The following is a 27,883-nucleotide window of genomic DNA, read 5'->3' as shown; positions in this document are numbered from 1 at the left end:
AATACATACATATAGGCAGAACTCCTTAACAAAACCATAAAACCTTTGCTAACCCAAGTCTTACAGTAGAAAATGTAGTACCCAACATTCAAGTCTGACACTACAATATTAAAACTACAGCCCTCTCTGGCCTGTGATTCTAGACAAGCTGGTCTTGAACTCAGGTCTACCTCTACCTCCAGAGTGCTTGGGTTAAAGGTGTATGACAGTTAAGTTTGGCTAAGGAGATCTTTGCAGTTGACCTTGTTTTGGATTCCTTGAGTCCATCTTGAATCACAAAAGGGTTAACAAGACCCAAATTCAGAAATATGAAAGTGGTCATACAGACCATCTGCATGAGACAAGATCTATAGGTCCACCTGCCTCTGCCTCCTGACTGGGGCACACTGATCATCCTCAAGAACTGGAATGTAATGATATTCACACTGAAAGGGCTCAACAATTTTTTCATAAACAACTTTATTCATGACACATTATTTAAAAAAAAATTCCCATCCCCTGGAAGAGTTAAAAAAAAATAAACAAAAGCCACCGCCCACCTCCCTGTTCCCACTTCCTCCCATTCCCTCCAAATAAAAGGGAAAAAAAAGGTAAAGAAAAAAAAAATAAAACAAAAACACCTGAAAAACAAAAACACCCACAAACTCCCCAAAACAAAGTAGTGCATTTCCCCAAGGGTGAGGGGATTTACACTGGAGCCTCTGGGAGCGAGATCTTCCGGCTACAGAAACCTGCAAAGAAAGACACTCAAAACAGAAAAAGAAACACAAAAGGAAACAAAATAGATCACCAGGCAAACTGGAGGGGCAGGGAGCCGGAGGAAAGAAGGGTAGGGTGGGCGTAGACCTGGTAGGACAGGAGCAGGCAGGCAGGGACTGCAAAAGGCAGGGAGAAGACGAGGGAAGGAAACAAGCTGAACAGTTTGGTGTCCTTCCAGAGCCCTGGGTAAAAAAAGCCCTCCTACCACCCGTGCCCACCTACCCTTGAGCAGGCCCAAAGAGGATGAAGGGAGCAGGGAAACAGGGAGCAGCTTGCACAGTTGAGATGTGTCCATGGCGAACCCCCAGAGGGAATATGTAGCCCCTGCCCCACTCCCTGGGTCTCCCCTACTCCCCAAAGCAGGTCCCTCCTCACAGTTAGTTACGGGATTCTCCCCCTCCACAGTATATCTTTTTTTTTTTTTTAATATTTTTTTTTCCTTCAAGGTCTTTTTCTTTTTTCTTTTTTTTTTTTTTAATTCTTTTTTTTTCCTTCTTTCCTCTTTTTTTCCTCTCTCTCCTCCTAATACACACTTTTTTTAGTAAGGGGAATACCATGATGTCGCTCTAGCCCGGCCCCTGGAAGAAAGAAGGAGAGTTAGGTGTTAACAGGGTTACTGGAGAGTTCAGTGCAAGACCCTCCCCGGGGCCCACAACTGCCCCAGTGACTGAAGGGAGCAATGCAAAAGTGAGGCCTCAGTACCAGCAATAGCAGAGCTGGCAAACTGGGGGGCCTAGAGTGGGAAAGGGGGCAAGGACACACATCTAAGATACTGAGGGACAAGAAAAAGGATCCATTGTTTATTCAGTGCTCCACAGCTCTTAACCCTATCTGGTAAAAAAAAAAAAAAAAAAAAAGGCAGGGTTTATCTTAATTTACACTTTAAATGCAAGGACAGAAGGAAAGCACAGCCCCACTACAGAGCCACTGGGCCATGGCCATCAAACAGCTAACCGTGGAACAGTCCTCCCACTCAACTGGGGGAGGATCAGTCAGGAGCTGGATCATTCCAAGCATGGGCAAGTAACAATGTCCAAGCAGTGCCTTCTCTACCCTGAGGCCTTATTCAGTGTAAACACTTTCATGGCCACCAATTCCCAAAGAAGGCCGAGGGAGGAAACATCTTAGAACTAATCTACCCTCTTCACGTCTGCTCAAGAAAACACAGAACTGGCCTCCTCAACTGGCCTGCAACTACTTCTTACTCTGCACAAGAAGGAGGACCATGTCCCTGGAAACCAAAGGGAGGACAAGGGAACAGGGATCCTCAGATCAGGAGAGAATGAGGCCTAAGCGCTCGTGGGAGGCGGGAGAGAGGAGCAGCCCATCTATCCTGACCTGTAGATTCGACCCCGGGGCCTGCTGTTAAAACCACTGTAGAATCGAGATCGGGAGCTGTTGTAATTGGTAGTCCGGGCACGGTATCGAGCACGAGGGAAGCCCCGGTCTGTTGTGCTGATGCCTGGTCTGTTGGTTCGTTTGGGAATCACCTGCAAAGGGCAGAGGAGAGAAGACTTTGGAGTCAAGCCAGGAGAGGGTACAGAATGCCTAGGCAGGCACTGTGCTTACCTTGATCTGTCTTCCTCTAAACAGGGACTCATCTAAGGCCAAGGAAGTCCTCACAGACTCTTTGTCTGAGAACTCTATATATGCAAACCTAGAAAGAATAATTTGGCATTTTATCAGACTTTACAAATAGCTAACAGGTTAAACTTGTAAACAGTTAACTGGAATACAACATGTTAACATTTTAAAATAATAACGGTATTTATACAAAATTTCCAACTATTTAGGCATAGTGAATACAGTTTGCAACCCCATCGACTCAGTAGGCTGCAGAAAGAGAACCTAAATTCAAGACCTGTTCAAGAACAGGGTTCCAGACCAGCCTGGGCAACTTGAGAGACCCTGCTACACAACAGAAGTTTGAAAAGGTGTGAGTCTGTGATACGCCTCAGTAAGAGGGCTTGCCCAGCATCCATCCTGAGTCTTGAGGTCCTCCAGAACCACCAAATTTACAAACAAGCCCATGCATAGCCAGCTGGATGCTGGCCTCCCTTTCTAGTTTACAACCCCACTCTGCCCAGCCTTTAATTCATTAATTTATTATCTGGTCTCTGAAGGCATTTATTTAATATACAACTGCTGATATACAGACAACTTAAGCAAAACCCACACACCTTTACTCCCAGCTCCAGGGAGGCAAAGGCAGGTGGATCTCTGAGTTTGTGGGCAGCTGGTCTACAAGGCTAATTCCAGGATAGCCAGAGAAACCCTGTCCCGAAAAAAGACAAAACAAACAAAAGCCTAAAAATGTGAGTCAACAATGCTTGAGTAAATCAACAGTAGAGCACAGGCAGCCTATTCAAGGTTCCGGGTCGGACTACCAGCTCAGAGAAGTGATAGTAGTATGAAGAATGGCATGTATTTTTACACTGCGGCTAACAAGATCTCGATTATTCCCGTACTCACCCTTTGGGATGGCCACTAAACTTGTCACAGAGAATAGTAACTCGGTTGACTGAACCACAGCCATGAAAGTGGGCTTCCAGCTCTTCTGCTGTTGCACCATAGTCCACCTAAGGAGACAGTTGAGTTCTGAGAAGCTCCTATTTAAACAGGCATCCCTGCCCACACCCTTTAGTCTGGGTCCAAGGCAAATCAAACACAGTTCTCTAAGACAATCCCCTTTCTTTCCACTCTAGAAGCTATTATTTCATCGCCTTCACCCTCAACCTCTTCCCCGCCACACACCTCCAAACCCCAAACTACAAAACAGTTTCTGGACATTGCTTTCAAAATTATTAAATAACTCCCTCAATTAAGAGGGTACTCTTAGCAGGGTGTGGTGGCATATGCCTGTGATTCCAGCACTCGGGGAGGCAGAGGGAGTAGATGGACCTCTAAATTTTGAGGCTAGCCTGATCTACAAAGTGAGTCCAGGATAGCCAGGGCTACACGCGGAAACTGTCTCAGAAAAAAAAAAAAAAAAAAAAGAGAGAGAGAGAATGCATTCCTATAATGCCAGTATTCAGGAGGCCCAGTCTGGAGAATCACTTTGAATGAGTGCAGTCTGAACTACGCCCTATCATAAATGAATGAATGAATGAATGAATAAATAAAAGAAGGCCCCTCTAACCCCAAATCAGATTCCTCCCTAATACACACATTGCCGACATAGATCGATCGGGCATCAGCTTCCATCTTCTCCTCGAGGGACATGATCACTGGGCCAGCTTTAAAAGAGAAAAACATATTTCTAAGCAAGCATGTTTTCTGCTGGAACAATACCTATTCACTTCCACCATTAGGCTAAGATTTTGATCTGTTCTGCTATACCCGTTACTTAGATCGAACCCCAGTACACAGTAGGTTTCAACATACATTTGAGAACTAAAAAACCAAAGTAAAAAAAGGTATAGGAATTTACATTCCCCAAATCAAGCCTCTATTCAGCTTTGGATGAAATGCCTCAGAGTGAAGAAAACTGAGATCTGACATTTTTAGATTAAAGAGGTCCCTCACTCACAACCATCAGGAATCTTGTAAGTCGTAACTAAAGGGTCCCTAACTGAAAAGTATTAGACTTGAAGGTCAAACGCCAGCTGGCCATCTCCACAACAAGGGTACAGACAGACAAAGAGACACACACACTTATAAACGAAACAAAGGAAGGCACAAGCCCATCACCCCCGAAAGAGCTTGTGTCTAACAAAGGTCAGTAGCACACATAATGGACTATGACCACAGCACCTGCCCAGAAAAACTGCTCAGACAAGCAGCTTCAAGGTCCCGAGCGGCTAAAGGCACACTGCGGTCCTCCCTCCCACCGCCCTGCCGACCGGAGACCCGGGCGGTGCGTGCGGACGGCCGATCTACTCACCATTGCCTGGGGGCGGGCTCATGTTCATCTGCTTCTCCACCTCGTTCTGTAGCTCCTTCAGCTTCTCAGCCTCTTCCTCCATTTCCCTGACTCGAGCTTTGATCGCTTCTAGCTCCTACAACGAGTGAGCGGGGCATGCAGAAGGTTAAGCACCCACGGGCAGGGGCTGCGCCGTACATTTTGTCTCGGCCCGGCCACAGCCACGCTCGGCCATTTCCCTCGCCTCGTGCGAGGGTCGTGACTGAAATTTTAAAATAATAAAAAAACACGCGCAAAAAAAAAAAAAAAAAAAAAAAAAAAAAAGAGAAGAACCAAATTACCTCCTCCGGGGCCGCGCTAGGCACCCAGGCTGCCCCATCTGCCCGCTCACGAACGGCCCCGGCCCGCCACCAGCCACGTTATTCCACGCCCAACCCCACCCCCCGCCGGCCTCCTCCCGCCCGAGCTGCGGGCCTCCCGTGACCCGGCCCGCTCGCCGGCCTCCTTCCCTCACCGGGTCCTCAATGGCGCCGTCCCCGGGGTCGGCCTCGACCAGTCCCGGCTCTTCCTCCTCCTCCTGACTGCCGGGGGCTCCCGAGCCGGGCCCAGGACCCGGAGCTCCCGGAGGGGCGCGGGGCCGGGGCGGCTCCTCTTCGGGCTCGGGCTCCGGCAGCAGCTCCCCAGGCTCCAGCTCCTCAGACTCCAGGCCGTTCCCGTAGTCCCCTGCGCCCCCCGGGTCCCCCTCCCCGGCCTCCCCACCGGCCCCGGGCACAAGATGGCGCCGCCGCCCCGGCCCGGAGCCCCGACCGCCCGCAGCCCCCGCTGCTGCTGCCGCCGCCGCCGCCGCCGCCATCGCCGCTCAGACTGGGGCCCGCCGCTCGGCGATTGGAGAGCTGAGCCGGCCACGCCGAGGACTCATTAGTCAGTCAGCCTGCCCGTCACCCCGAGCTCGAATACTACTGGGGAGTTACACTTGGCAATCAGACGAGACCCCACCTCTAAGGAGGGACACTGCGCCAAATTCTCTGATCCCGGTAGGTGAAATGTGCCTGTCAATCAACACACCCCACCTCCTGTGGAGTCCTTAGGTAACAATACGGCCGCACTGTGACGACCTTCCGCTCATCCTCCGCCCGTGGGCGGGCCCACAACATGGAGGATGCTCCGCGATTGGCCCCTGACTAGGAAAGTGCCGAGGACCAATCTTCCAAAGGCCTCACCCAAGCGGCCCGTTCTTGGATGCCGATTGGCTTGAGGGATTCGCCGGGCTGACACCCGCTGTGCGACGGGTGAACCCTGCTCCCGAAAGGGTTGTTTAGCCGGGGTGTGCTGGCGCACGCCTTTAAATGCCGGTGCTCACAAAGCAGAGGCAGGCGGATCTTTGTCAGTTCAAGACCAGGCTATTTCTATAGAGTGAGTTCCAGGACAGTCAGCACTACGTAGGGACGCAGCTTCTCGAAAAGCGACAAAAATAAATAAGTAAATAAATAATAAAAAGCCCCAGCCAAGGGAGTCTGAGGTCACATGAGCGACCAGGCCCTTAAGTGTAGGAGTAGGGACCCGTCTTGACGTTATTACTGACAGCCTAAGAATTAGAAGTGGAGGCTGTGAAAACGAGGGAGTGATCCTTTTCCCAACTTACGTTACTGGCGTCAACATCCAAAGTGATACCTCATTAATCTTCACCCAGACCTGCCAGCTTGGGAGGTGTGTTCTGAATCGGTCTTTTTAGACCTTCATTCCTGCTTAGCTTCTGGCCTGTTTTCTGGCCTAAACTGTTAACACTAGCCCTCTGTTTCCTGGCCAGCTGACGTGTCAAAGTTCCTTACTGTGGCCTTAGGGATAGTTTGCAAGTGTCATCTCTACACTTCTCGTTCCATGAGTGTACCTGAGGTCCAGATTCTGCCTCTCTATATGCCGTTTCTCCCTTACATGTGCAAACCTCCGTGAAAACATCTTCCACCAGCTTTCCCATCCTAGCTTGGGACAAGTGGACCTGTCTCTACTGCACATTTAAGGATTCTGCGCTGCTTCCTAGCTAGGTGATGAGTGCCTGCAGACAAGGGGTCAAGTCCTGTTTATATTTGATTCCATAAGTGGTGATACACTTAGCAGAGTACATGTTGTGCGAAGGCTCCTTGCAGCTTCTAGGTGCCATCTTTTATCCTCTGCAGTCTCCTAGCTTGCAAACCCCTCGTGAAGACCCCAGAGGAATTTCTCCACGCAGGCTCTCAAGACAGCTCTGTACTAGTACCCACAAGAGCTGGCCCTGGAGAAGGCTGGGTTCCCACACTCCGGTAGACTTTCCACACATTTGTAGGAGTAAAGGGCAGTGGTCTAAATCTGCGAGAGGCCTTTTTGTAGACAGACCAAACTACAAGTTTGAGGGGTGGGTTCACACAAACAACCAAAAAAACGTGGCTGGAACAGGGGCTGGGGGCAAAAAGTAACCTCTCTAAGCAAGCTGAAGGCAGAAGCATCACTCATTTTACCCCACTGTGGCCCACACCTCTGTGCAATTCCTTACCTCAGGAGATTGGGAGCTGGGAGTAGAGTCAAGCTGCTGCTGCAGACCCATCAGAACTAAAGTTGATCTCCAAAGACAAGCACCAGATGAGTTCCAGGGGAAGGTCTCTTCTACCGATTCCAACCAATTCAAAGTCTGAAGGGTTTGCTCGCGCCCAATTTAAGCAAGCTAACTAAGGGAAATGAGAGTAGCAAATGCCTTTGTGTTGGGATGGTGTGGCTGAGAGCCGGAGTCTCAATGATTAACTTCGGCTGGTCTGAAGCTCAATATATACTCCAGGTTGGCCTTAATCTCATAGAGATCCGCCTGCCTCTCCCTCCCAAGTGCTGGGATTAAAAGTGTGTGCTACCACGCCCATCTATTAAATACCTTCTAATTCTACTTTTGGTGAGCCCATGATTACTTAACTGGCACTGTTCCTTATCGGTGGATTCTGACCTTCGTAGGAAAGTATTTCCAAAACTGTATTCCCATAAATTCTTTGGATTTAAAAAACTGTGTGTGTGTGTGTGTGTGTGTGTGTGTGTGTGACAGGGTTTCTCTGTGTAGCCCTGGCTGTCTTGGAACTCCGTCTGTAGACCAGGCTGACCTCAAACTCAAAGATCCACCTGCTTCTGTCTCCCTAGTGCTATTCTTTTTCTTCTTCTTTCTTTCTTTCTTTTTTTTTTTTTTTTTTGCATGTATGTGTGTGTGTTTCTGTGACAGGGTTTCTCTGTATAGCCCTGGCAACCTGGAACTCCTGGTCTGTACACCAGGTTGACCTCTGCCTCTGTCTCCCAAGTGCTATTCTTTTCCTTTTTTTCTTTTCGAAACCAGGCTGTACTATGTAGTCTGGCCTCAGCTTGAGATCCTCCTCCCTCAGGCCTCCTGAAGTTATAATTTTCTCAGCCTTGTGGTATACCTGTGTAATCTTAGCACTGGAGAAGTGGATGGAGGGAAACTGCCAAGAGTTTCAGGCCAGTCTGAACTACATAGAGAGCACCAGAGTGACTAGCTAGAGCTATACGACAATAACCTGTCCCCAAAACAACAACAAAACACAAGAGTTGAAGGTGTGGTGGTGCAAGCCTTTAATCCCAGAATTCGGGAGGCAGGCACCGGCAGAGCTCTGTGAGTTTGAGGCCACCCTGGTCTACAGAGCAAATTCCAGGACAGCAAGGCCACAGTGAAACCTTGTCTTAAAAAACAAACAGAAGCACAAGAGTACTTGTATTCTTACAGAGGACCTGAGTTTGGTTTCCAGCACACCTACCTTTAAATTTTTAAAAAAATTTTTAGAAGAGTTAGGTATGGTCACATACTCCAGTATTCCTAGCACTTGGGGGGGTGGAGGCAGAAGGATCTGGGAGTTCAAGGTTAGCCTAAGAGAGCCATGGCAAGCCTGGGCTACCTGAGACCCCGTCTCAAAAAAGGAAAGACGCTGGGGGAGGTAGTGTATGCCCTTAATCCCAGCACTCAGGAGGCAGAGGCAGGTGGATCTCTGTGAGTTCGAGGCCAACCTGGTGTACACAGTGAGTTCCAAGACAGCCAGGGCTACACAGAGAAACCCTGTCTTGAAAAAAACAAAAACAAATAAATAAATGAATAAACAAACAAGCAAACTCTATTAAGTATGATGCTGAAAACTAGAAGACTATAAATTCCAGAAAGAGACAAAAATGTAAGCAAACCATAGTATCCAACAAAAGGTTATTTTGTACCAGAAAGGGTTTATACATATTATGTAAATGTATTTTGTACCTTTTGTCAGAAACAAAATATGTCACGTCAAAGCGGTAGAATACAAAATTATATATCAAATATGACTGCAACTATATCTGATCTTTTTTTTTTTTTTTTTTGTCTTTTTATTTTTTGAGACAGGGTTTCTCTGTTTTCCTGGCTATCCTAGAATTCAATCTGTAGACAAGGCTGGCCTTGAACTCAGAGATCTGCCTGCCTCTGCCTCCCAAATACTGGGGTTAAAGGTGTGTTCACTATTGCCTGGCACTCTCTTACATTTTAAATGAGGTTCCTAGAAAAATGTAAGACTATTTGTAGCTTCCATTATATTTCACAAGACAGTTTTAACATAAGACTTGGAGCCCAACATTTTTAAAAAACTTATTACTTTATATGTACATATATGTGTGCCTGTGTGAGTTTATGTGTAACACAAGTAGGAGCCCACAGAAGCCAGAAGAGGGTGTCAGATTCCCTGGAGCTAGAAGTACAGGTAGTTGTGAACTGCTCTGTAGGTGAACCCAGGTCCTCTGCAAGAGCAGTAAGAACTCTTAATGCTGAGCTATCTTTCTGGCCCGTAGTCTCTACTTAGGAGATCTGGCATCTTCTAATGTGGTCTGGCCTTGCTTGTATTAACTTCCTAGATCAGACCTTGCATGAAAGTAGGGTGGCCATTTAAATGTAAAAGGGCTTCTGCCAGGCTGCTCACGTTCCGTTCTGACTGGATAACTTTTAAAACATTCTATTTATGTATGGGTGGGTGTGTACTGGTGCCCACAGACACTGGGTGTCTGACCTCCTGGAGCTGCAGTTGGTCTTAAACTACCCGACACAGATCCTAGGGCCTGAACTCTACACAGAGCAGCAAGTGCTCTTACCCCATAGCCATTTCTCTAGCTCCACTGACTAGCTAACTTTATCATTTTTTTTTTCTCTTTTTACACTTAACTTATTGGAGAGGGAACATGTGTGCCATGGCCCTTGTGTGGAGGTAAGTGGGCTCAGGACACCCTTTCCACCACGTGAGATTGAATTCAGGTTGCCAGGCATGGTGGCAAGCACTGTGACCCCGAGTCCTCTCACCAGCCCACTGAGTGGCTGAATCTTTGATAAAGGGCCTGCTGATGTAGCCCTGGATGGCTTAGAATCCACTATGTAGACAGACTGGCCTCCAACTTTTGGTGATCCTCCCACCCCTTGAATTTTGAGATTGCAAGCAGACAGAAGGATGGACAGAGAGATAGAGAGATAGATGGATGGATGGATGGATGGATAGTTTGCTATCGCACTGGGCTTGACTGGGTAACTTCTTAAAAACTTTGTATCTGAGAAACTTGCTTTAAGGTACGTTATCAGATGTCTACGATCATTACCCCCTAAATCAGAAATTCTGACAGAACAAAATCTACGCACCTGACAAAACCACAAATGGTATCCTGATCTACTCTTGCTGAAGTCTCTGTTTAAATAGGGAGGCTCACACACATATATAAAATGTGATCCTTCACACGTCCACATGCTATTTTCTTACCAATGTTAGTTTTACAGGAAAATATACAAATGTTTTCCATGATAATAAATGTATTTTTTTCAATTATACCATTGATGGTTTTACTTGTCACCTTAGACATCTGATTTAAAATTAGAGGGTCACATATTTCCACCTTTGATCCTATTTAAAGCAGTATTTTTAACAGGGTCTCCCATGTCAGCCTTGAACCTCCAGAGAGCTGCATGGCACTGCCTCCCTAGTGAAAGGAGTAGGCCACCACACCCCACACGTGGCAATCACTGTCTTCCAACACATTATGAGATTTATTTAGTTTTTGTCTGATTCTCTTACTTAAAGTGTAAAACCATTCTCTTTGCCTGTGTGCCTAGAACTGTGCTAAATACACAGAAAATTGGTGAACATTTTCTCTGGAGGTGAGTGATGAACGAAAGCAAACATGTAACTCATTGTTATGCTTTCTGCTCACATTTTCTCTTGTCTGTGTGTGTTGAGCAGTGTCTCATATAAGCTGCAATGGCACTGAACTACTTCTCCCAAAGGCTGGGATTATGAACCGGCAGCACCACATCCAGCTTCTGGCTGCATTCTTATTGCTTATATGCCTCCCCGTAACTAGATTTAAGGCTGTTTTTTAAATTTTTAAACAACCCAGTTAGACATGGTGGCACACCTGGAATGGCGACTCCGTGAGTCTGAGGCCAGCCTGGACTACAAGCAAGATCCTGTCTCAAGAAAGAAAGAAAGAAAAAGCAAACAAGAAATTTATAAAGAATGTCTATAACCTATCCACTTGTCAGGAACTGTAGTTTTGGGTCTTGTTCTTCCCCTGACAATGAGTCTTAGCTTGCAGCTCAGGCTGGCTTGGAGCGGACTGTGGATGTCCCAGCCAGATCTACACTTGAGATCCTTGCACCTCAAGTGTACTAGATTTACAGCATGAGCAAGAACTACCCCAACCCAACCTCCCTACCCCCGCTACAGTGTTCAGAAACTGTAACTAAGTGTTGCCCAATTTTATTAAAAGGGCCATCTGGATGAGTTGCATTTACACAGAACTATATAAGAAAACAGTCATCTGTCCTCTTGGACAGCCTAAAGCTTAGCAATCAGATCATGATAAAGTATTTGGCCTAAATTGTAATGAGGCTGATAGAGCAAACCTAAGACCTTCAAGATCCCCACTTGGTAATTCTAAAAGAACAATGGAGATAAAATACTCCATTTGCCATCAATTATGTCACTAAGTATCTTTCCTGAAAACTGTGCCTTCTGAGTAACTATAAAGCTTTTAATCTGTTTTCCAGATTGCTCTGGCTGCCAAGAACCTTGCAGCTGAGTTCACAGCCTAGCTTTTGTATTTGAGAGTATTACTTAAGAATGTCCTCCACGCCTTAATTACTTTCTGCTTTCTGATAATTGGTTCAGAGACAAGGTTTCATGAAGCCCTGCTGGCCTTGAACCCACTGTGTACCTGGGTGGCCCACCTTCCTGTCTGCCGGGATTGCAGCTGTTGCCACCACACCATGCCACGATGTTTGAGGAGGGGGTTCGTGAGTGTAAAAAGCCTCCCGATGTACCTCATGCCTGTACCTTCTTCAGGCTCCAGCTGGTACAGAGTTCTTAAGTATCAGTGTTAGGCCAGGTGGGGGAGGTGTGAAATCTTTTTCTCAACCTCAATACTTTCCCAAATCCCTATAACTCAAATTATTTCCCTTAGCAAGGTCATGGCCATTAAGAAATGACTGGTTTAATGAGAGTTCTAAAACCAGGCTGTACAGTATAGAAGTCACAAAACCCTGTTCAGCACTTCTCATTAAATTTCTGGGCTTTATTTATTTATTTTTAATACGACCATTACATATTACACAAAAATAAAAGTCAAATGAACTTGGCATTTATAAATTATTAAATAAAAATACAGGAATATATATTTATATTTATAGAGCTTTTTCTCTTCTTCTAAACTAACCAAATCTGTTCTCCTGCCGTTTATGATTTAAAAAAGTAAAATAGTATATGTACGCCCTAGTGTAAGTGGGGAGTGGGATTAATAATTGCAGGACTGAGTTGCCCCACTTCCGCTCTTTCCTTGGCCTAAGCGAAGTCCCTATTTGTCCCTTTGGGCTCTGGAGAGCAAGAACATCCTCTCCACCTATTTAATATTTGAAAAATTATATCCATTTCCCTCGTTTAAAAAAAATGAAATGGATTTAAAAATTGGGAGCCATACTCAGCCTTCCTGGCCAAGAGCTAATCCCAAGGAACTATATGGCTCTAAAAGACAGTCCCTGGTTCTCCCTGACAGAAGAGTCTCTGGGTTGCCACTGGCCCTTAAAACGAAGGGCAGAACAGGTCCTAACTCCCCACCGTGGTCCCATCAAGCTAAGCTTCTGGGAATCCAGACCACACCCTTCACCCTATCCTGACATGTTGCTCCTCCACCCCTGTGAAGGCTTGCGAGCAGAGCACGCTGCTAACCCCCCACAGATACCCACTGCTCCTGTTTGCTAACGGCCCCCAGGAATGCTAACCTGGGTTGGTATCCCATGGGAAGAGTGGAGCAGAGTCTTCCCTGACCTTGGAGGAGCACAGGCTCCGGTTGGAACGGATGGTCTAGTCAGTGGTTTTCTAACTTGTTTCAGCAGCAAAGCCCTTACCACAAAGAAAATCTTACCCTGAACCCCGATACATAAGACAGCTACAGGAGAGCTGTTCTGTCTGAGGGCAAACTGCCCAGCCCTCCACTCCTCATCTCCCTAAGGACTCCTGAGGCAACCCCTGGGACACTTCGGGGCTCTGCCAAGCAGTTTGAAAACCACTGGCCTAGTTTGTCCTGAGCAAGTCAGAGCCTCCCACTCCAACTGCTGGCCACAGACAGCTCTGAGTTTCTTAGATCAGCACACTCAAAACAGACCAACTGGCACATGCAGTCTCCCACATCCCCACAGACACCATCAAAAAGTGCAACCTTCTCTCCAAAGCAAAAGTCTGGACTAAACACCTGAGGCCAATTTGGTCCCACATTCTAGCACGCACAATATGATGCCACATTCTAGGACCAAGTGAAAAGTCAAGTCGGCTGTGGTCTTGCTAAGTTGATCAGTGCTCGGGATCATGGGTAGGGTTCTAGAGCACTGTGAACAAAGTCAGCACTGGAGAGCAGCAATGTTAGCACCTTGGAAAGTGCAGCAGTGAGGTCTGGCTCAGGGCATGCATCTGGAGTGAAGAATTCCTCCCTCAAAAGAAAAAGCTAGAGTGTGATCTGTTCTAGAGGACTGGTCTGTGGGTTCTAATGTCAGCATCTGCAAGGACAATAACACCTGTGCAAGGAGCATGGCCTCAAAAGAAACAGAAATGTGTTTAGGTCATGGCAGGTACTCTATACCCATATATCTGGCCCCTGATAAAGCAGCACCAAAACCCACCACACAGAATAGGCCAGTCAAGGAGTACCTGTCACCATCACACCCAAGGGGCTCAGAGCTGGAATGGTCCTCTCCGGGCATTGGCAGTCTCACCGAGACAGTTCAGGACCCAAACTGAATTCTAGATCAGCATTTAGGTCCTATCTTCCAAGGGAAAACTAGAGCCCCAATTTAGAGTTTCAGCTGGATAGAGAGGTCCTAGAAAGAGGCAACACCTGAGGCACCATTGTGCCCCCATTAGAGGGGAAGGTGGCAGGCAGGTCCTACTACCCACGCTTCTACCTACTGGGCTCCACAGCCTTACCCTCTGTCAGCCCAGGTGCGAAGATGGACACAGAAGGGGGACAAGGAAGAACAAGGCCAGCTGCAGAACTCTTCTCTCCAAAGCCCCTGCCAACAACTTTCAGCAGCGCCAGCGCCCTAGTCTAGACACAGTCTTCCTCCCTCAGCCTGTAGGCCTAAGGTCAGGGGTAGGGGCGGAGAGGAGAAGGGCAGTGAACTGGCCCTTGTTCTTGTCACTGCAAGAAGGAATGTTTTCTCTAAGTGTTCCATCACCAGAGTCGACAAACAGCCCAGCATGCACGTGAGCCCACGCAACCCACAGCCACAGCCACTACATCCGGTCACCTGATCGCCAAGCTGCCATTCCAAAGGGAGGTGTAACTAGGTCCCCTCCACCCCACTCATCTAACGGAGACACAACTCTTCAAAAGAAGTCCACCTCTCTCGGAGCTACACGCCGTGTTCTGGGTAGTCGTGTGCCCATAACACGGGCATGCTTCTTGTCTCCCCCCAAGCCCTGGGAGGACTCCGTCTCCTGGGCTCCTGGCCTTGAAATATTCCTTAATGTCTCCAACTCATTCTTCCCGCCACCTGCCTGGCATGCTCCCTCACACACCACCTTCCCTGCCCTTCTGGGTTCCATGACCATCCAATTCCTCCCGAGGGCAGTCTCTATTCTGTCCCAGCTCTCCTGGCCCCTAGCCTCACCTAGCCCCACCTGGCCCTCGACTTTCTCACTTGCTAGCAAAAAAGGCCCCTACGGTTACCAGGGCCCCCAGAGCCACAGCCCCCGTCAGCACTGTCCTCACTGATGCCCAGTTCCCCTCCCGCAGACGCCGTGCCTCCTCCAGGGCCCCGGCCCCGTACAGAGCTGTGAACTCCGCCTGTGGGAGAGAAGGGAAGTGGAGAAAGAAGGAGAGGAGGGGTATCAGGAAAGGAGAGTGGAGAGAAGAGGGAAGGAAGAGTTCCAGTTCCATCTGCTGTGAGCTCTATCCCGCACCCACCTCCTCCAGCCAAAGCTCCACTGCCTACCGGCCTGACCCCGAGGAACCCCCCACCCACCCACCCCTGCCCTGGCTCCTCTGCACTGTCTGCCTCAAGGGAGCCCCATCCTTTCCTTGCAAAAAAAATTCTGTTCAGAACTGGCATCCTCTGCTAAGGCTTGCCTAGCCCCGACCCATCCCTGACCCTCCCCACCATTCACGCTACATGACTCAGGGGTCACGCTTGACGCTCTCAGTCTGATTCCACTTAAACAGGGAAACTCAGCCCTGATGGCTCTTCCCCAGCACAAATGCCCCAGCCTTCCACCAGAGACCCCATCTCCCCACGAAGACCAGCTATGCAGAGGGGTGAAGAGAGCAGCAATTGCAAAGCTTCTTACCCAGCCCCCACTGCTGTGGATCCAGTCAGCCAGGCGTGTCTCCAGGTAGGTCACCATCCAGTCTTGCACCTGTCCCACCAGTGGCTCCATTTCTTTGTTGACACTCTCAGCACACAGGGCAGCCCCAAAGACAAAGAACGCCACAAGACGGCCCCAGTTGGGGCCCCCTTGGAAAAGTTCGTCAGAAACCTGGGTGAAGCGCTGCTGGGCTGAGCCTGGGGTCACGTGTAGCTGGGCGGCCAGGTCAGAGAAGGTGCGCCGGAACCGGGTCTCAAATTCGTCTCCAGCGGCCCGCATGGCTTGGTGCAGCGGGTCTGCGGCTGGGCCTTCCCCAGGGCCTGCTCCACAGACATAGCCCTTCTGCCTCAGCTTATAGCCTACAAAGTCAGCCACGAGAGCCCGTGTGTCTGGGGCTGAGGCTGGGGTCGCCATCCGGGCGGCTGAAAGGGGCAAGGATCACAGACTGACATAAATATACAGAAAATACTGAAAGAGACCCAGAAGGGACATTTGCTATTTAGCCAAGCTCCTGAGATAGAGGCCACCAGGCAGGGACAAGCAAGAGCAAAGGATTTAAGCCACCGGGTAGGTTCAGAGCATAAGCAGCTGGCCACGTATAACATGTCAAATTAAGTGTGCAACAGGAAATCTTATTTTTAGACTACTTCAGATTCCTTTCATACGGCAACAGCAGCTCTATGACACCTCTGTGCGCGCGTGTACATACGTACACACACACACACACACACACACACCTTTTTGGCTACAGGAAGAGGCTTAGGACCTCCCCAGGAGCAGGATGTGAAGATGTTGGCAGAAGCACAAGATAGGGAGGAGACAGAAACTGAAGAGCAAGATGGTAAAAGCCAAGGGCTGTAATGGGGCAGAAAGGAAGAGGACACTTACCCAGCCTGGATGGCAGCTCTTAGGACCCAGTGCTGGTGGCAGGGAGCCCCCGGCTGAGGCCTTTCATTCTCCCGGCCAGCGTGGAGCCCTGAAAACGGGAGGGAGAGAGAAGAACTAGGTGAGAAAGGCCAGGGATCGGGGTCTGGCCCGGAAAGGACTGGAACTGCGGCTCCCGGGACTGGGCCCCTCCCTGCCTCCACCGTTCTGCCAGCTGTGTGGCCGATTCCATGTTTAATGCCTGCCCTCCCGGGAAACCCGGGACCACGGGCTTCCTGCCGACACCATCTCTACTCCCGGTTCCCCCAAGAGCAGCCCAAAGGCCCAGCTCCTCCCATTCCCCCACCCTTAGCTGGTCTCCAACCCCGCCCGCCAGCCAGGTTAGGGAATCTCACGGGTCAGGCCGCAGCCGGGATCCGGAATCCGGTTGTTTCCTGGTGGAGGAGCTGGGAGGGAGGGAGAGAGGGAGGAAGGGAAGGAAGGAAGGAGGGAGGAGGGGAGGGCAGGGAGGGAGGGCCCGGCGCCGGGTGATGATGGGACCCAGAGATGCGTCCAGGGAGAGGGGCGGGGCTGGGAGGCAGGGCTGGGAAGGGCCACAACTCCGGGAAGAGAGGGCCATTGAAAGGCTGTTCAGAGGCCACGGTGACCTGTGCTGGCGGCCTGCTGAGCCCGCTGCGCACCCGGAGAAACACACCCGGCTTTGCAGCTCCGTGCAAATTCAGCGTTCCCGGAAGGTCGCTCCCGTTCAGGCACTTGTTGAACTTTCCGGCTTTGGATTGTGTGCCTGAGAAAAGAAGAGCAGTTCCCATCGAGCTGGGAACAACGCCTTGCCCTTGTGGGACTAGTAGGGACGCTAAACACAAAGATACTTGCCCCGGGGACCTTTCATCCAGTGGGCTTTTCCTGGGCTGGAGTTTCAGCTAGGCGTCAGGGTGGCAGGCCTTGGATTGCAGTGTCCACAGCACTCTTCAGCTTTTGTCATCAGATTGACTTTCTTTCAATGTTTTCACCCACCACATGAATTAATCCTCATTTAAAAAATACAAACAATAAAAGGCACAAATTGATGTAAGCTTACTAATAGAAATACACATCCTCCTTAAATTCAGGTTACCACTGTTAAGGTTAATGCCCGTTTTACAAATTACACATATCTAAACTTAAACGTGAATACATGTATATATTTATACACTTGTGGGTAACATATAAACATGTGTACACATATGCATATATACTAAATATATTTATATGATAAATATATGTACATATATCATGTATACATATAGTTTACATTTGTAAAAACGTGTATATATAAAACGTAGGTGTGCGCACATGCTTTTATTTTGAAACAGGGTTTTTTCCTCTGTGTAGCCCTGGCTGTCCTGGAACTCACTGTATAGACCAGGCTGGCCTGGAACTCACAGAGATCGGCTTGCTTCTGCTCAGATTTGCTGGGATTAAAGCCATGAACCACCACCGCCCAGCACATGATAATATATTTATGTAGAGTAAGTTCCAGGGCAAGAAGCCTTCTGACTGCTCCACAGGAGGGCACTGACCACGAGGCCAGTGCCTCCGTCATGCTGGGCTCCTGAATCTTGCCATTTCTTTAGCTCAGTTTGCAACTTTAGCCCAGCCAGAAAGAGGCAACCCAGTTATGCTTTTTTTTCCTTCAGTTCTTTCTTGTTTGCTTCCCCTTGCTTCTCCCACTAAGCCTTCGTGCTCCCTTTTATCTGTGTGGTCACCAGAGAAGCCACGGTGATGGTAGTAGCAACACATTATGGGAATTTATTGCGAGCGCCCTCCTCCTCCTCCTCCTCTCCTCCTCCTCCTCCTCCTTCTCCTCCTCTCTCCATGTTCTTTGTAAGTCAGTCTGACTTTGAACTCACACTCTGTCTGTGCCAGCTTTCCAGACTGCTGGCATTGCAGCCGTGAACTACGGTACTTTCTTTACATGTATAACTGTTGTTCTCACCTTATTTCTTAGGCTGTTTAACGCTTATTACATGAAAAATGAAGCTGAGGCTTGGAAAGGTTAAATCATTTGCCCAAATCCACACACTAAGGAGAGAAGCTAGGACTTAGTCTAACTCAGTCTGACCTGTAAGTTTGAACGTTTTCAGTGCATTGCCTCGAGATGACCTCCTCTTCCCTTTGGCCGTCAAGGTTGTTCTTATAGTTGGAATGCACAGCAGTTCTGAGTTCTCTGAACACACAGCCTAACCCACTCTTGCATAGTTCTATACCTTCACCCACACTCATTCTTCTTTGTTCTTGGACTGATCATTCTAGATGCCACCAGGAAGACAGCCCCATTTGTTTTTAGAGACACCTAGTTAAAGGCTTTCCTTTGCAATATGGTTTACTTGAAATAAATAGACTTTGGAGGTTTGTTCTGCAGTGAGGTCTTGTGTGGCCCAGGCTGATCTTGCACTCACTGTGGAGATAAAGTTGACCCTGATATCCCTTCTCCTGCACCTCCTGATTAGTGCAGGGATTACACAAGTGTACCCCACTCTGAATTGTTGCTGTTTTTTTTTTTTTTTTTTTTTTTCCAGACAGGGTTTCTCCGTGGAGCTTTGGCTGTCTTGGACTCACTTTGTGGTCCAGACTGGCATCAAACTCACAGAGATCCACCTGCCTCTGCCTCTCCAGAGTGTGAATTTGTTTTTATTACTGGTCTTAAGAGACCCTAATAGCCGGGTGGTGATAACACAAGCCTGTAATGCCAGTACTTTGGGAGGCAGAGGTAGGCAGATTTTGATGAGTTTGAGGCCAGCCTCGTCTACAGAGTGTGTTCCTCGACAGACAGAGCTGTGGTTTATTCACATTTGGGTCTTCACGGCCAAACAAGCCAACAGTACCCATTGACTAAATTAATCAGTTGGCACCTCTGGGCAGTCTCTGAGCAGTTCCTATCAGATGTTTAGAGATCATTGCAGTTGCTATTTAAAAAACAGACTAATTTGGAAGATTCGATGTCAGTGTGAGCCTCCAGAAGAGCAGGGTTGTCAGACTCTGTTATCTAGTCCAGAGGTATACACCTCAAGGATCTTACCAGTCCCACACGGCAGAGCCAAAGACAAGCCAAAAACTCCAGTGCGAGCCGGAGACAAGCCAAAAACTCCAGGCCATAAACTACGGGGGAGCCTCCTTGGTTTTACTTCAATGCCATATTATTTCACCAGAGCTAGGAGGATCCTTTCAGCTGCCTGACTGTGATGTTAATCAGTGCATAATTATTTTACACCTTAGGACACGAAGTAACTCTGTGCATTTTAGGTGTGAAATAAGAAACACAACTCAATGTTATTTTTTTTTTTAATGAGTCCTAGCTAATGTTGCTGTGAACACATACACACATACACACACACAGAGGAACCACACAATAAGACATGTAAGTTTCAGTGTTTATTTCCAGTTGAGTTCCTTGTGTAGTTATTTTGTGTTAAGCCACATTGTTACAAATTTATAGACTTCAAGAGCTCAGTGGTAGAGTGTTTGTCCAGCAAACATGGGGCCCTGGCTTCAAACACCCACACCACAAATAAGTGAATTTAGAGATTTAATTTCTATTTTTTTGAGGGGCAGGGGGGAGACAGGGTCTCTCTAAGCCATGGCTGTCCTGGAACTCACTATGCAGACCAGGCTGGGCTTGAACTCACAGAGATCTGCCTGCCTCTACTTCCCAGAGTGCTGGGATTAAAGGAGTGTACCACCATGCCTGGCCCCATCTTATTATTTAGTTAATTATTTGTTTATCTATTTGGGGTTTTTTAAAAGATTTCTTTATTTTTATGTATATGAGTACTCTATCTGCATATAGATGCCTGCATGTCAGAAGAGAACACTGAATGCCACCTTGGCTGTGAGCTGCCATGTGGGGGCTGGGAATTGAACTCTCTCCAGCTCTTATTTTGGGTTTTCAGGATGAGGTTTCTCAGAGTAGCTCTGACTCTCCTGGAATTCACTCTATAGACCAGGAAGGCTTTGAACTCAGAGGTCTGCCTGCTGCTGCCTCCCAAGTGCTGGGATTAAGGGTCACCATGCCCAGCCCTCCTTTTTTTAATTTTTATTTTCTTAATATTAGTTATCGTTTATTAACTTTGTATCCCATCTGTATCCTGCTCCTTCATTCCCTCCCATTCCCACCATCCCTCCCTTTTCTTCTCCCTACCCCTTTCCAGGTCCACTGGTAGGGGAGGACCTCCTCCCCTTTCATCTGAACCTAGCTTATCAGGCATCTTCAGGCTTGGCTGCAATGTCCTCTTCTGTGGCCTAGCAGGGCTGCTGCTCCCTCGGGTGGAGGGAAGAGGTCAAAGAGCCTGCCATTGAGTTCATGTCAGATATAGTCCCTGTTCCCTTTACTAGGGTACCCACTTGGTTACTGAGCTGCCATGGGCTACATCCAAGCAGGGGTTCTAGATTATATTCATACATGGTCCTTGGTTGGAGAAACAGTCTCACAAAAGAACCCTGTGCCCAAATATATTTGGTCCTTGTGGAGCTCCTGTCCTCTCCAGGTCATACTCCCTTTTGTTAATTAAAAAGAAAATTAATCAGGTGCTTGTGTGTGTCCATGTAGGGGCTATGGTCATGTGACCGCAGGTGCCCTTGGAGGCCAGAAAGGGCATCAGATTCCCTGGAGTAGGGCGTGCTCTTACCACGGGGCCATTTTGAGCCTCTTACCTTCCGCTTCTGTATCAGGTGTCAGCATCAACATTTAATGAAGAGACTAGTATTATCTGTTACCACGTGTGGTTTAATGTTACATAACAACTAAATGGCTAAGAGGGTGGACTCAACCTGTAATTAATATAAAAAAAATTACCCCCCCCCAAAAAAAAGAGGATGGACTCTAGAGTTTAGCTGCTCAAGTACTAATCCCAGCTCCACAATTAGTAACTACCGTGACACTGGCAAGGATGGCCCAGCCATCAGGCGCGCACAGCACTCTTCTAGAGGACCTCGGTGACTTCTCAGCACCCACTTCCAGCCCCTCACATCTACCGTAACTCCGGCTCCGGGCTATCAGATGACCCCTTCTGGCCTCCGTGGGCACCTGCACTACTGAATACACAACTCCCAACACATAATTTAAAAATAAGACAAATCATTGAAAAAAAATCAGTAGATGCTGGGCTGTGGTGGCTCTCGCCTGTAATCCCAGCACTTGGGAGGCAGAGACAGGTGGATCTCTGAGTTCAAGGTCAGCCTGGTCTGCATAGTGAGTTCCAGGACAGCCAAGGTCACACAGAGAAACCCTGTCAAAAACAAAAACAAAAAAGAGGGGCTACAGAGATGGCTCCGTGGTTAAAAGCACTGGCTGCTCTTCCAGAGGTCTGGATTCCTGGCAACCACCTTGTAGGTAGTGGCTCACAACCATCTGTAATGTGATGTGGTGCCCTCTTCTGGCATACATGTGTACATGCAGACAGAGCATTCATACATAGATAAATAGATGTTAAAAAGAAAAGAAAAAAACATCAGTAGAGAAGTTAGAAAACATTTTACGTACATTTTCACAAGTACGTTTTTCAAAAATGAAACGGAAAATAGCCGGTCCTGTGTCCTTTTTGGAAGCTCAGCTCAGTAACTGGGAGGCCATTCATGTATAAAAACTGCCTGAGCCAGGTGCAGTGGCACACACACCCGCCTCCTGTAATCCCAGCACTCAGGAGGCAGGGGCAGGAGGCTCCCTGTGAGGTCGAGGCCAGCCTGGTCTACAAAGCGAGTCCAGGACAGCCAGGGCTACCCAGAGAACCCTGTCTCCAAAAGCAAAAACAAAAGTAAAAACAAAACAAAAACCTGTCGTGAATCAGAAACAGCCTCCATTCTTGAAAAGATGTACAGTTAGGGATTAGAACTTTTTTTTTTAACGAGTGAGAAGACCAAGGTCCAGAGAAGGTAGTCTTTTCTCTAGGTCACACAGCAGGGGACATAAGACTGGAAGCTAGGTGTTCCCACTACTCTTTTTTAGTAGCCAGTGTGCCACCACCGCGCATGCTTTTGAGTCTTCGACCTAGAATTCGTGTCCTTTCTTTCATTACACCCATCATCACCCCAGTCTCAAACCTGTAGCCTGGCCTTAAGAAAAACACTGAGCCCCAAACAGAGTTAAACCCTTAGCACTTTGCACTTTTCCGTGCAAAACGAAAGATTACTCCTTCCTCCCTGCTTTAACCTTTCTCAAACTGGAGTAACTCATCTGGGACCCCAAGGATGGAGTCAGTCCCGCCCCCTGGTGCAGCCGTGAAGATGGATGCGAGCCACCTGTCAGAGGGCTGTGGGCGGGGGCCGGGTCAGCGAGGCCCGCAGAACCAAAGGGTGAGCGCCGTTGAGCGCACGCTCAGAGCAGACAACTGGAAGCGGGAGGGCGGATGGCGGGACCTCGGGGCTGAGCGCCCAAGGGAGGGAAAGGTGCTCAAGGAAACCGAGCAAGCCGGGTACCCGAGGTGACGGCAAGGAGAGTCCACGGCCAGCAGCCGCCGAGCCGCCCTACACCTTATGCTCCGACGCAGAGCAGGCGGGAGAGCGAGGACGCGCGGGCCCCTACGCGCCGGCCCCGCTGGGGAGCAGGGGTGACATGTCCCACGAGCGGCCTCCGCGCACTGACATCCCCCGCAATCTGAGCTTCATAGCGGCGCTGACCGAGCGCGCCTACTACCGCAGCCAGCGGCCGAGCCTCGAGGAGGAGTCGGAGGAGGAGCCGGGGGAGGGCGGGACCCGGCCGGGCGCCCGCTCGCGGGCACACGTTCCGGGCCGGGGGCGCAGGGCCCGCTCGGCACCCGCAGGTGGCGGCGGGGCGCGGACGGCCCGCAGTCGCAGCCCGGACACTCGCAAGAGGGTGCGCTTCGCCGACGCGCTGGGGCTGGAGCTGGCCGTGGTGCGCCGCTTCCGCCCGGGGGAGCCGCCCCGGGTGCCCCGCCACGTGCAGATGCAACTGCAGAGGGACGCCTTGCGCCACTTCGCGCCGTGCCCGCCGCGCACCCGCGGCCTCCAGGTAGGCGCCCCGCCGTGTCGTATCCCCCTCCCCCCAGCCTTCTGGCCCCGGGTCCGGCCCTGACCCACCTCCCCGTCCTCTCCCCTTGCAGGAGGCGCGCACCGCCCTGGAGCCTGCGCTGGAGCCCGGCTTCGCCGCCCGGCTGCAGGCGCAGCGCATCTGCCTGGAGCGCGCCGACGCGGGCCCCTCGGGCGTGGCCGGGAGCGCGCGCGTGCTGGACCTGGCCTACGAGAAGCGCGTGAGCGTGCGCTGGAGCGCGGACGGCTGGCGCAGCCTGCGGGAGTCGCCCGCCTCCTACGCCGGCCCGGCCCCGGCCCCGCCGCGGGCCGACCGCTTCGCCTTCCGCCTGCCTGCGCCTCCGGTGGGCGGCGCGCTGCTCTTCGCCCTTCGCTACCGCGTTACCGGCCGCGAGTTCTGGGACAACAACGGCGGCCGTGACTACGCGCTGCTGGGGCCCGAGCACCCTGCCGGCGCCGGGGTCGCGGAGCCCCAGGGCTGGATCCATTTTATTTGAGGCTGGGCTCCTGCTGGCCACAGCAGGGGGGAAAAAACCCGAGGGACCTAGGCGTGGGGGCTGGGGAGGGCGCGGTGGCTCCAGGAACCGGGGAACCACCGTTGGCAGATGAGTGGCGAGGGGTCCCAGGGAGTCGAGCGGAGGTGGCTTGAAACCCGCCTTCGAAACTCGGAGAGATTGGGGTGGCTGTAAGTGCGAGGAACTCAAGAAAGGAGAAAGGAGGCCCAGAAGGGCTCTGGAAGGTCAAGACTCCTTGGGCTCGGAAGCGTTGTGGATCGAGGAGTCTTGATGTGTGAAGTCCAACCCAGTGAAGTCACTCGGATTGCTTCCCTCTTACTGGCCTTACCACCTCAGCTCCCATGTCCTGCCGTCCTATCTTCACCTGAGCCGAAATTGCCTTGCTTCACCCCAGGAATTTGACCATTGCCCCTGACAGTAGGACAGGATTTCCTCGTCCCTCAGCAGTTCGTGGCTTCCAGCTTCAAGAGTGGGGGGTTATGTCAGGTTGTGCTTTTTGAGTTCCTTCAGCCACCAGGCAAGCCTCCTTAGGAATAAAGATGGCGGCAAAAGGAACTCCTGGCCCGCCCTTAGAGCCAAATAGTGAGGCATCTAGGCTTCCAAAACGATGAATGCCAGCCTTACTTTTCAAACCTCTGAGCACTTTATGGACTGTTTGGCAAGGGACAGCGAATCATGAAAATCACTACGGATATATTCTTTGTGCCTCTTAAAAGAGGAAAAACCCACCACTAAGCATCTCTATGATTGAGCAGGTTTCTTTATGTCTTTGGGCTCTAGTTTCCTCCGTGAGAAATTAGGTGACCCCTAAGGCTACCCCTTTTGTTGTTGTTTGTTTGGACAGGGTCTCTAGTCCAGGCTGGCCGCCAGCATCTCAAGCCTCCTGCCCTAACCTCTGCCGTGCTGGCCTTATTGGTGTGACCACTATACCTCAGGAGCTACTTTTTGGCATTTTTTGAATCTGTTCGTAGCACAGCGCAGGTTAGACACGACATCCTTCAGCATAGTGCTATGCGCAAAGACCGCAGAGCAGGCCAGCTATGGTGGCACACGCAGGGGCACTGAGTTTGAGGCCAGCCAGGGCCACGTGATTACCAAGCTATCCTGGACACCCAGCACTGTGAGCCTGTGGCTGCAGAAGAGGATAGTTCCTCATGTTTTGGGGGCACAAATGATCCAGGACCCCGGAAGCGACCAGCAGATAGCCTCAGTGCATCCCATAGCCCCCAAGCCATACCTCACCCTGTGCCCTTTGGTTTTTGCTCTTTTTCCTCCACAGACTTCCAGCCTGGGTCCCCTCAGAAAATGGAGAAGAGTATTGCTGGTAGGGGAAGTGATGTTTGGGAGCCCCAGAATGAAGCAGTGCCTGAACTCTGTTGGAGAAAACATTACGGGCATAAGAAATAGGAAACAGGAATACCAGCAGTTTGAGCACTAAATAGCACCAGAAGGTGGCACTTTGATCCCTATCCTGAGCCGATGAAATGGAAAGCCCCGAGCCTTCCATGATACCCGTTAACACTTCACATCTTTAGGTGGGAGTCAGGCTGGGCTCTCTGCTAGACATCCCCCCATCCCTACTGTAGCTTCTTTTCTCTGAGGCCAGAGTTGAGCCACCTTCCTCAGCCACCTCCTTGACGCTTCTCCCAAGGAGAAAGAATTCCTGTTACCACTGGACAAGGACTTACCAGGTAACTGGTTTCCGGCATCCCATTGCTTTGCCAACTTCTCGAAGGACAGTTTCTCGCTCCCCCTCCTGTGTGCCAGGTACCCACACATACGTTCAGAATTCAGTTTGGGGCTTGTACCTTTGCCCCTCCGGTCATTCCTCAGACAAATGCCCGTTTAAGCTGTGAAGAAGACTCACGTATCCCATGGATCTCCGTCAGGTTCAGCACAGTAAAGGGAGGAGCCGTCCTTGGAAACTGCCAGACAGTGCACTCTCTAGTGTCCAAAACGAGCCCAGGGGCACTGGGTTGACGTTCAGTTGTGACATCATTCCTAATGTGTGCGTGTTCCCTGTAGCCCCCATCTAACTTCTGCGTGCTGAATGTGTGCTACGTGCATGTTTAAGTGGCACGGTGACTCGAGTGTTATTGTCCCTGCTAAGCTCATCAGTTTGTTCAGGATGGCCTCGTTGTGAGCCCAGGAAGTCCCCACAGTCTCGGTGTAACCATGGTGGTATGTATTTGTTTGTTTATTTGTTTAAGAACAAAATTAAAAACTTTGCTCAATAGCTATCATCTGCCATCGGGAGAGACTGCCATTCTGATTATGCTGTGCCTTCCTGTCCTCGAAGGGCCACAGATGTTTTTCCTGCTGTCTCCCGTGCCAGCATTGCAGCTCTGCAGGGTCAGCAAGGCCCGCCTGCCTGCTAGAGAACTTGGGAACCTCCATAAGTGCCAGCTCTCCAAACAGTGGGGTTCTCTTCTGGCTGAAGCCTACCCTCTATGCCACCAGTGTGCCTCCCTCCCTCCCTCCCCCTCCGTTACCCTTGCCTTGGTAAATTCGTTGATGTTTCCTTGAGAGAGGTTCAGACTCAGAGCAGCTGCTAGGCAGTTTTTGCTGGACTCCCTCCCTAGGACCTCCGGACCTCTGGAAATACCAAGTGGATGAATGTGAGCTTAGGATAGGGTCACAAGTCATCCTGTGTTCTCTGTAAGAGGTACTGTGGCTTGTTCACACCCCCATTCTCAGCGTTGTAGACAAACAGGACTCTTCCATTTTGTGTGTTTGGTTGTGCTTTTTTCGTTTGTTTTGTTTTTTGTTGGGGCTTTTGGAGGTGAGGAGCTGAGACAAGGTTTCTCTGTGTAGCCCTGGCTGTCCTGGAACTCTGTAGATCCACCTGCCTCTGCTTCCTGAGTGCTGGGATTAAAGGTGTGCGGCACTACCGTCCGGCATCTTGTTCTTTATTGAGGTGCTGCAGCATTTAAGAATAAGCTGGCACTTTTCCCCAGTCCCCAAAGTTGGGCCTAGACTGAGCTACCTCCTTGTTCACACAAATAATAGCAGCCTCATTCTTGGAACCGTAGACTAACAAACTATTGGTGGCCGCAAGCCTTGTAAAATGGGGGGAGGGGAGCTACAGCCTACTGTCTTGAGTGGTATTTGTGTGCCTAGTCCTGAGATTCCCAGAAGGCATTTCTTGCCCAGATGTCACTTCCCTGGTGCACAGGTTTAAGATTCTGCTTTCCCTTCCCTTCCCTTGACCTAGAGCAGCAGAATCATACACCCTGCCACCTACAAATCAAGTGAGACTCCCTTTCTTTTTTTAAATTAATTTATTTTTTAATAAATTACAGTTTATTCACTTTGTATCCCTGCTGTAGCCCCCTCCCTCAGACCCTCCCAATCCCACTCTCCCTCCCTCATCTCTTCCCATGACCCTCCCCAAGTTCTTTGATAGGGGAGGTCCTCCTCCCCTTCCATCTGACCCTAGCCTATCAGGTCTCATCAGGAGTGGCTGCATTGTTTTCCTCTGTGGCCTGGTAAGGCTGCTCCCCCATCGGGGAGAAATGATCAAAGAGCCAGCCACTGAGTTCATGTCAGAGACAGTCCCTGCTCCCCTTACCCTGAAGAGTATGGCCAGGGAGAACACCTACTCCCAACCCCCTGCTGCCATAGCCCAGTCACACATGGAAAATAGTATTTGCTAACGAGGATTCACTTTAGGAGTCATCAGAAGGCACCAAAGTGGATGGAGGCTTTCTCCATGGTTTCTGTAGTCTGGAAAGTGCGGTGGGAGAACACTAATGCCAACAGAAACACCTCTCCGTTCCTGCAGACCTCAGCGAGGTCCCCATAGCTGCCTGCCTCATAGCGCTCCAGCTGGCACGTCTTTCATTCTCCCTCTGTGATATTTTGACCTCAGAGACATGGTCCTGCTTAGCCCAGCCTAGTGTCAAACTTGTAAAGCACCTGCTTCTGCTTCATTCCCTGCCTCATCCCCCCCCCCCCCCCCCCCCCCCCCC

At 49.9% G+C, this 27,883-nt stretch overlaps 2 protein-coding genes across 3 annotated transcripts; one reads left to right on the top strand and one right to left on the bottom strand.

Annotated features, from left to right (window-relative positions):
- Positions 1–440: 440 nt before the first annotated feature.
- Pabpn1 (poly(A) binding protein nuclear 1) lies at positions 441–16,879 on the bottom strand. 2 transcript variants are annotated; one of them, XM_055615849.1, is made up of 7 exons: positions 5,136–5,489; positions 4,643–4,757; positions 3,928–3,995; positions 3,232–3,338; positions 2,329–2,416; positions 2,098–2,249; positions 441–1,337 (listed from the first exon to the last, which is right to left on the bottom strand). In XM_055615849.1, the coding sequence occupies exons 1-7, from the start codon at positions 5,472–5,474 to the stop codon at positions 1,298–1,300; spliced, it is 909 nt and encodes a 302-aa protein (XP_055471824.1). In that variant the 5' UTR covers positions 5,475–5,489; the 3' UTR covers positions 441–1,297. The 2 variants fall into 2 exon arrangements, with proteins under 2 accessions (XP_055471824.1, XP_055471830.1); XM_055615855.1 differs by lacking the exons at positions 441–1,337; positions 2,098–2,249; positions 2,329–2,416; ... (2 more) ...; positions 4,643–4,757; positions 5,136–5,489 and adding exons at positions 12,191–14,974; positions 15,475–15,914; positions 16,381–16,468; positions 16,773–16,879.
- Positions 16,880–22,747: 5,868 nt separating this feature from the next.
- Ppp1r3e (protein phosphatase 1 regulatory subunit 3E) lies at positions 22,748–26,638 on the top strand. Its single transcript, XM_055615838.1, has 2 exons — positions 22,748–23,380; positions 23,472–26,638. The coding sequence occupies exons 1-2, from the start codon at positions 22,964–22,966 to the stop codon at positions 23,892–23,894; spliced, it is 840 nt and encodes a 279-aa protein (XP_055471813.1). The 5' UTR covers positions 22,748–22,963; the 3' UTR covers positions 23,895–26,638.
- Positions 26,639–27,883: the final 1,245 nt, after the last annotated feature.

The sequence above is a fragment of the Psammomys obesus genome, unplaced genomic scaffold, assembly GCF_907164565.1.
Source record: "Psammomys obesus unplaced genomic scaffold, mPsaObe1.curated_primary_1811, whole genome shotgun sequence".
NCBI lineage: Eukaryota > Metazoa > Chordata > Mammalia > Rodentia > Muridae > Psammomys > Psammomys obesus.
Note: the sequence above shows the minus strand (reverse complement) of the source record. Positions and strands in the feature narration are given on the sequence as shown.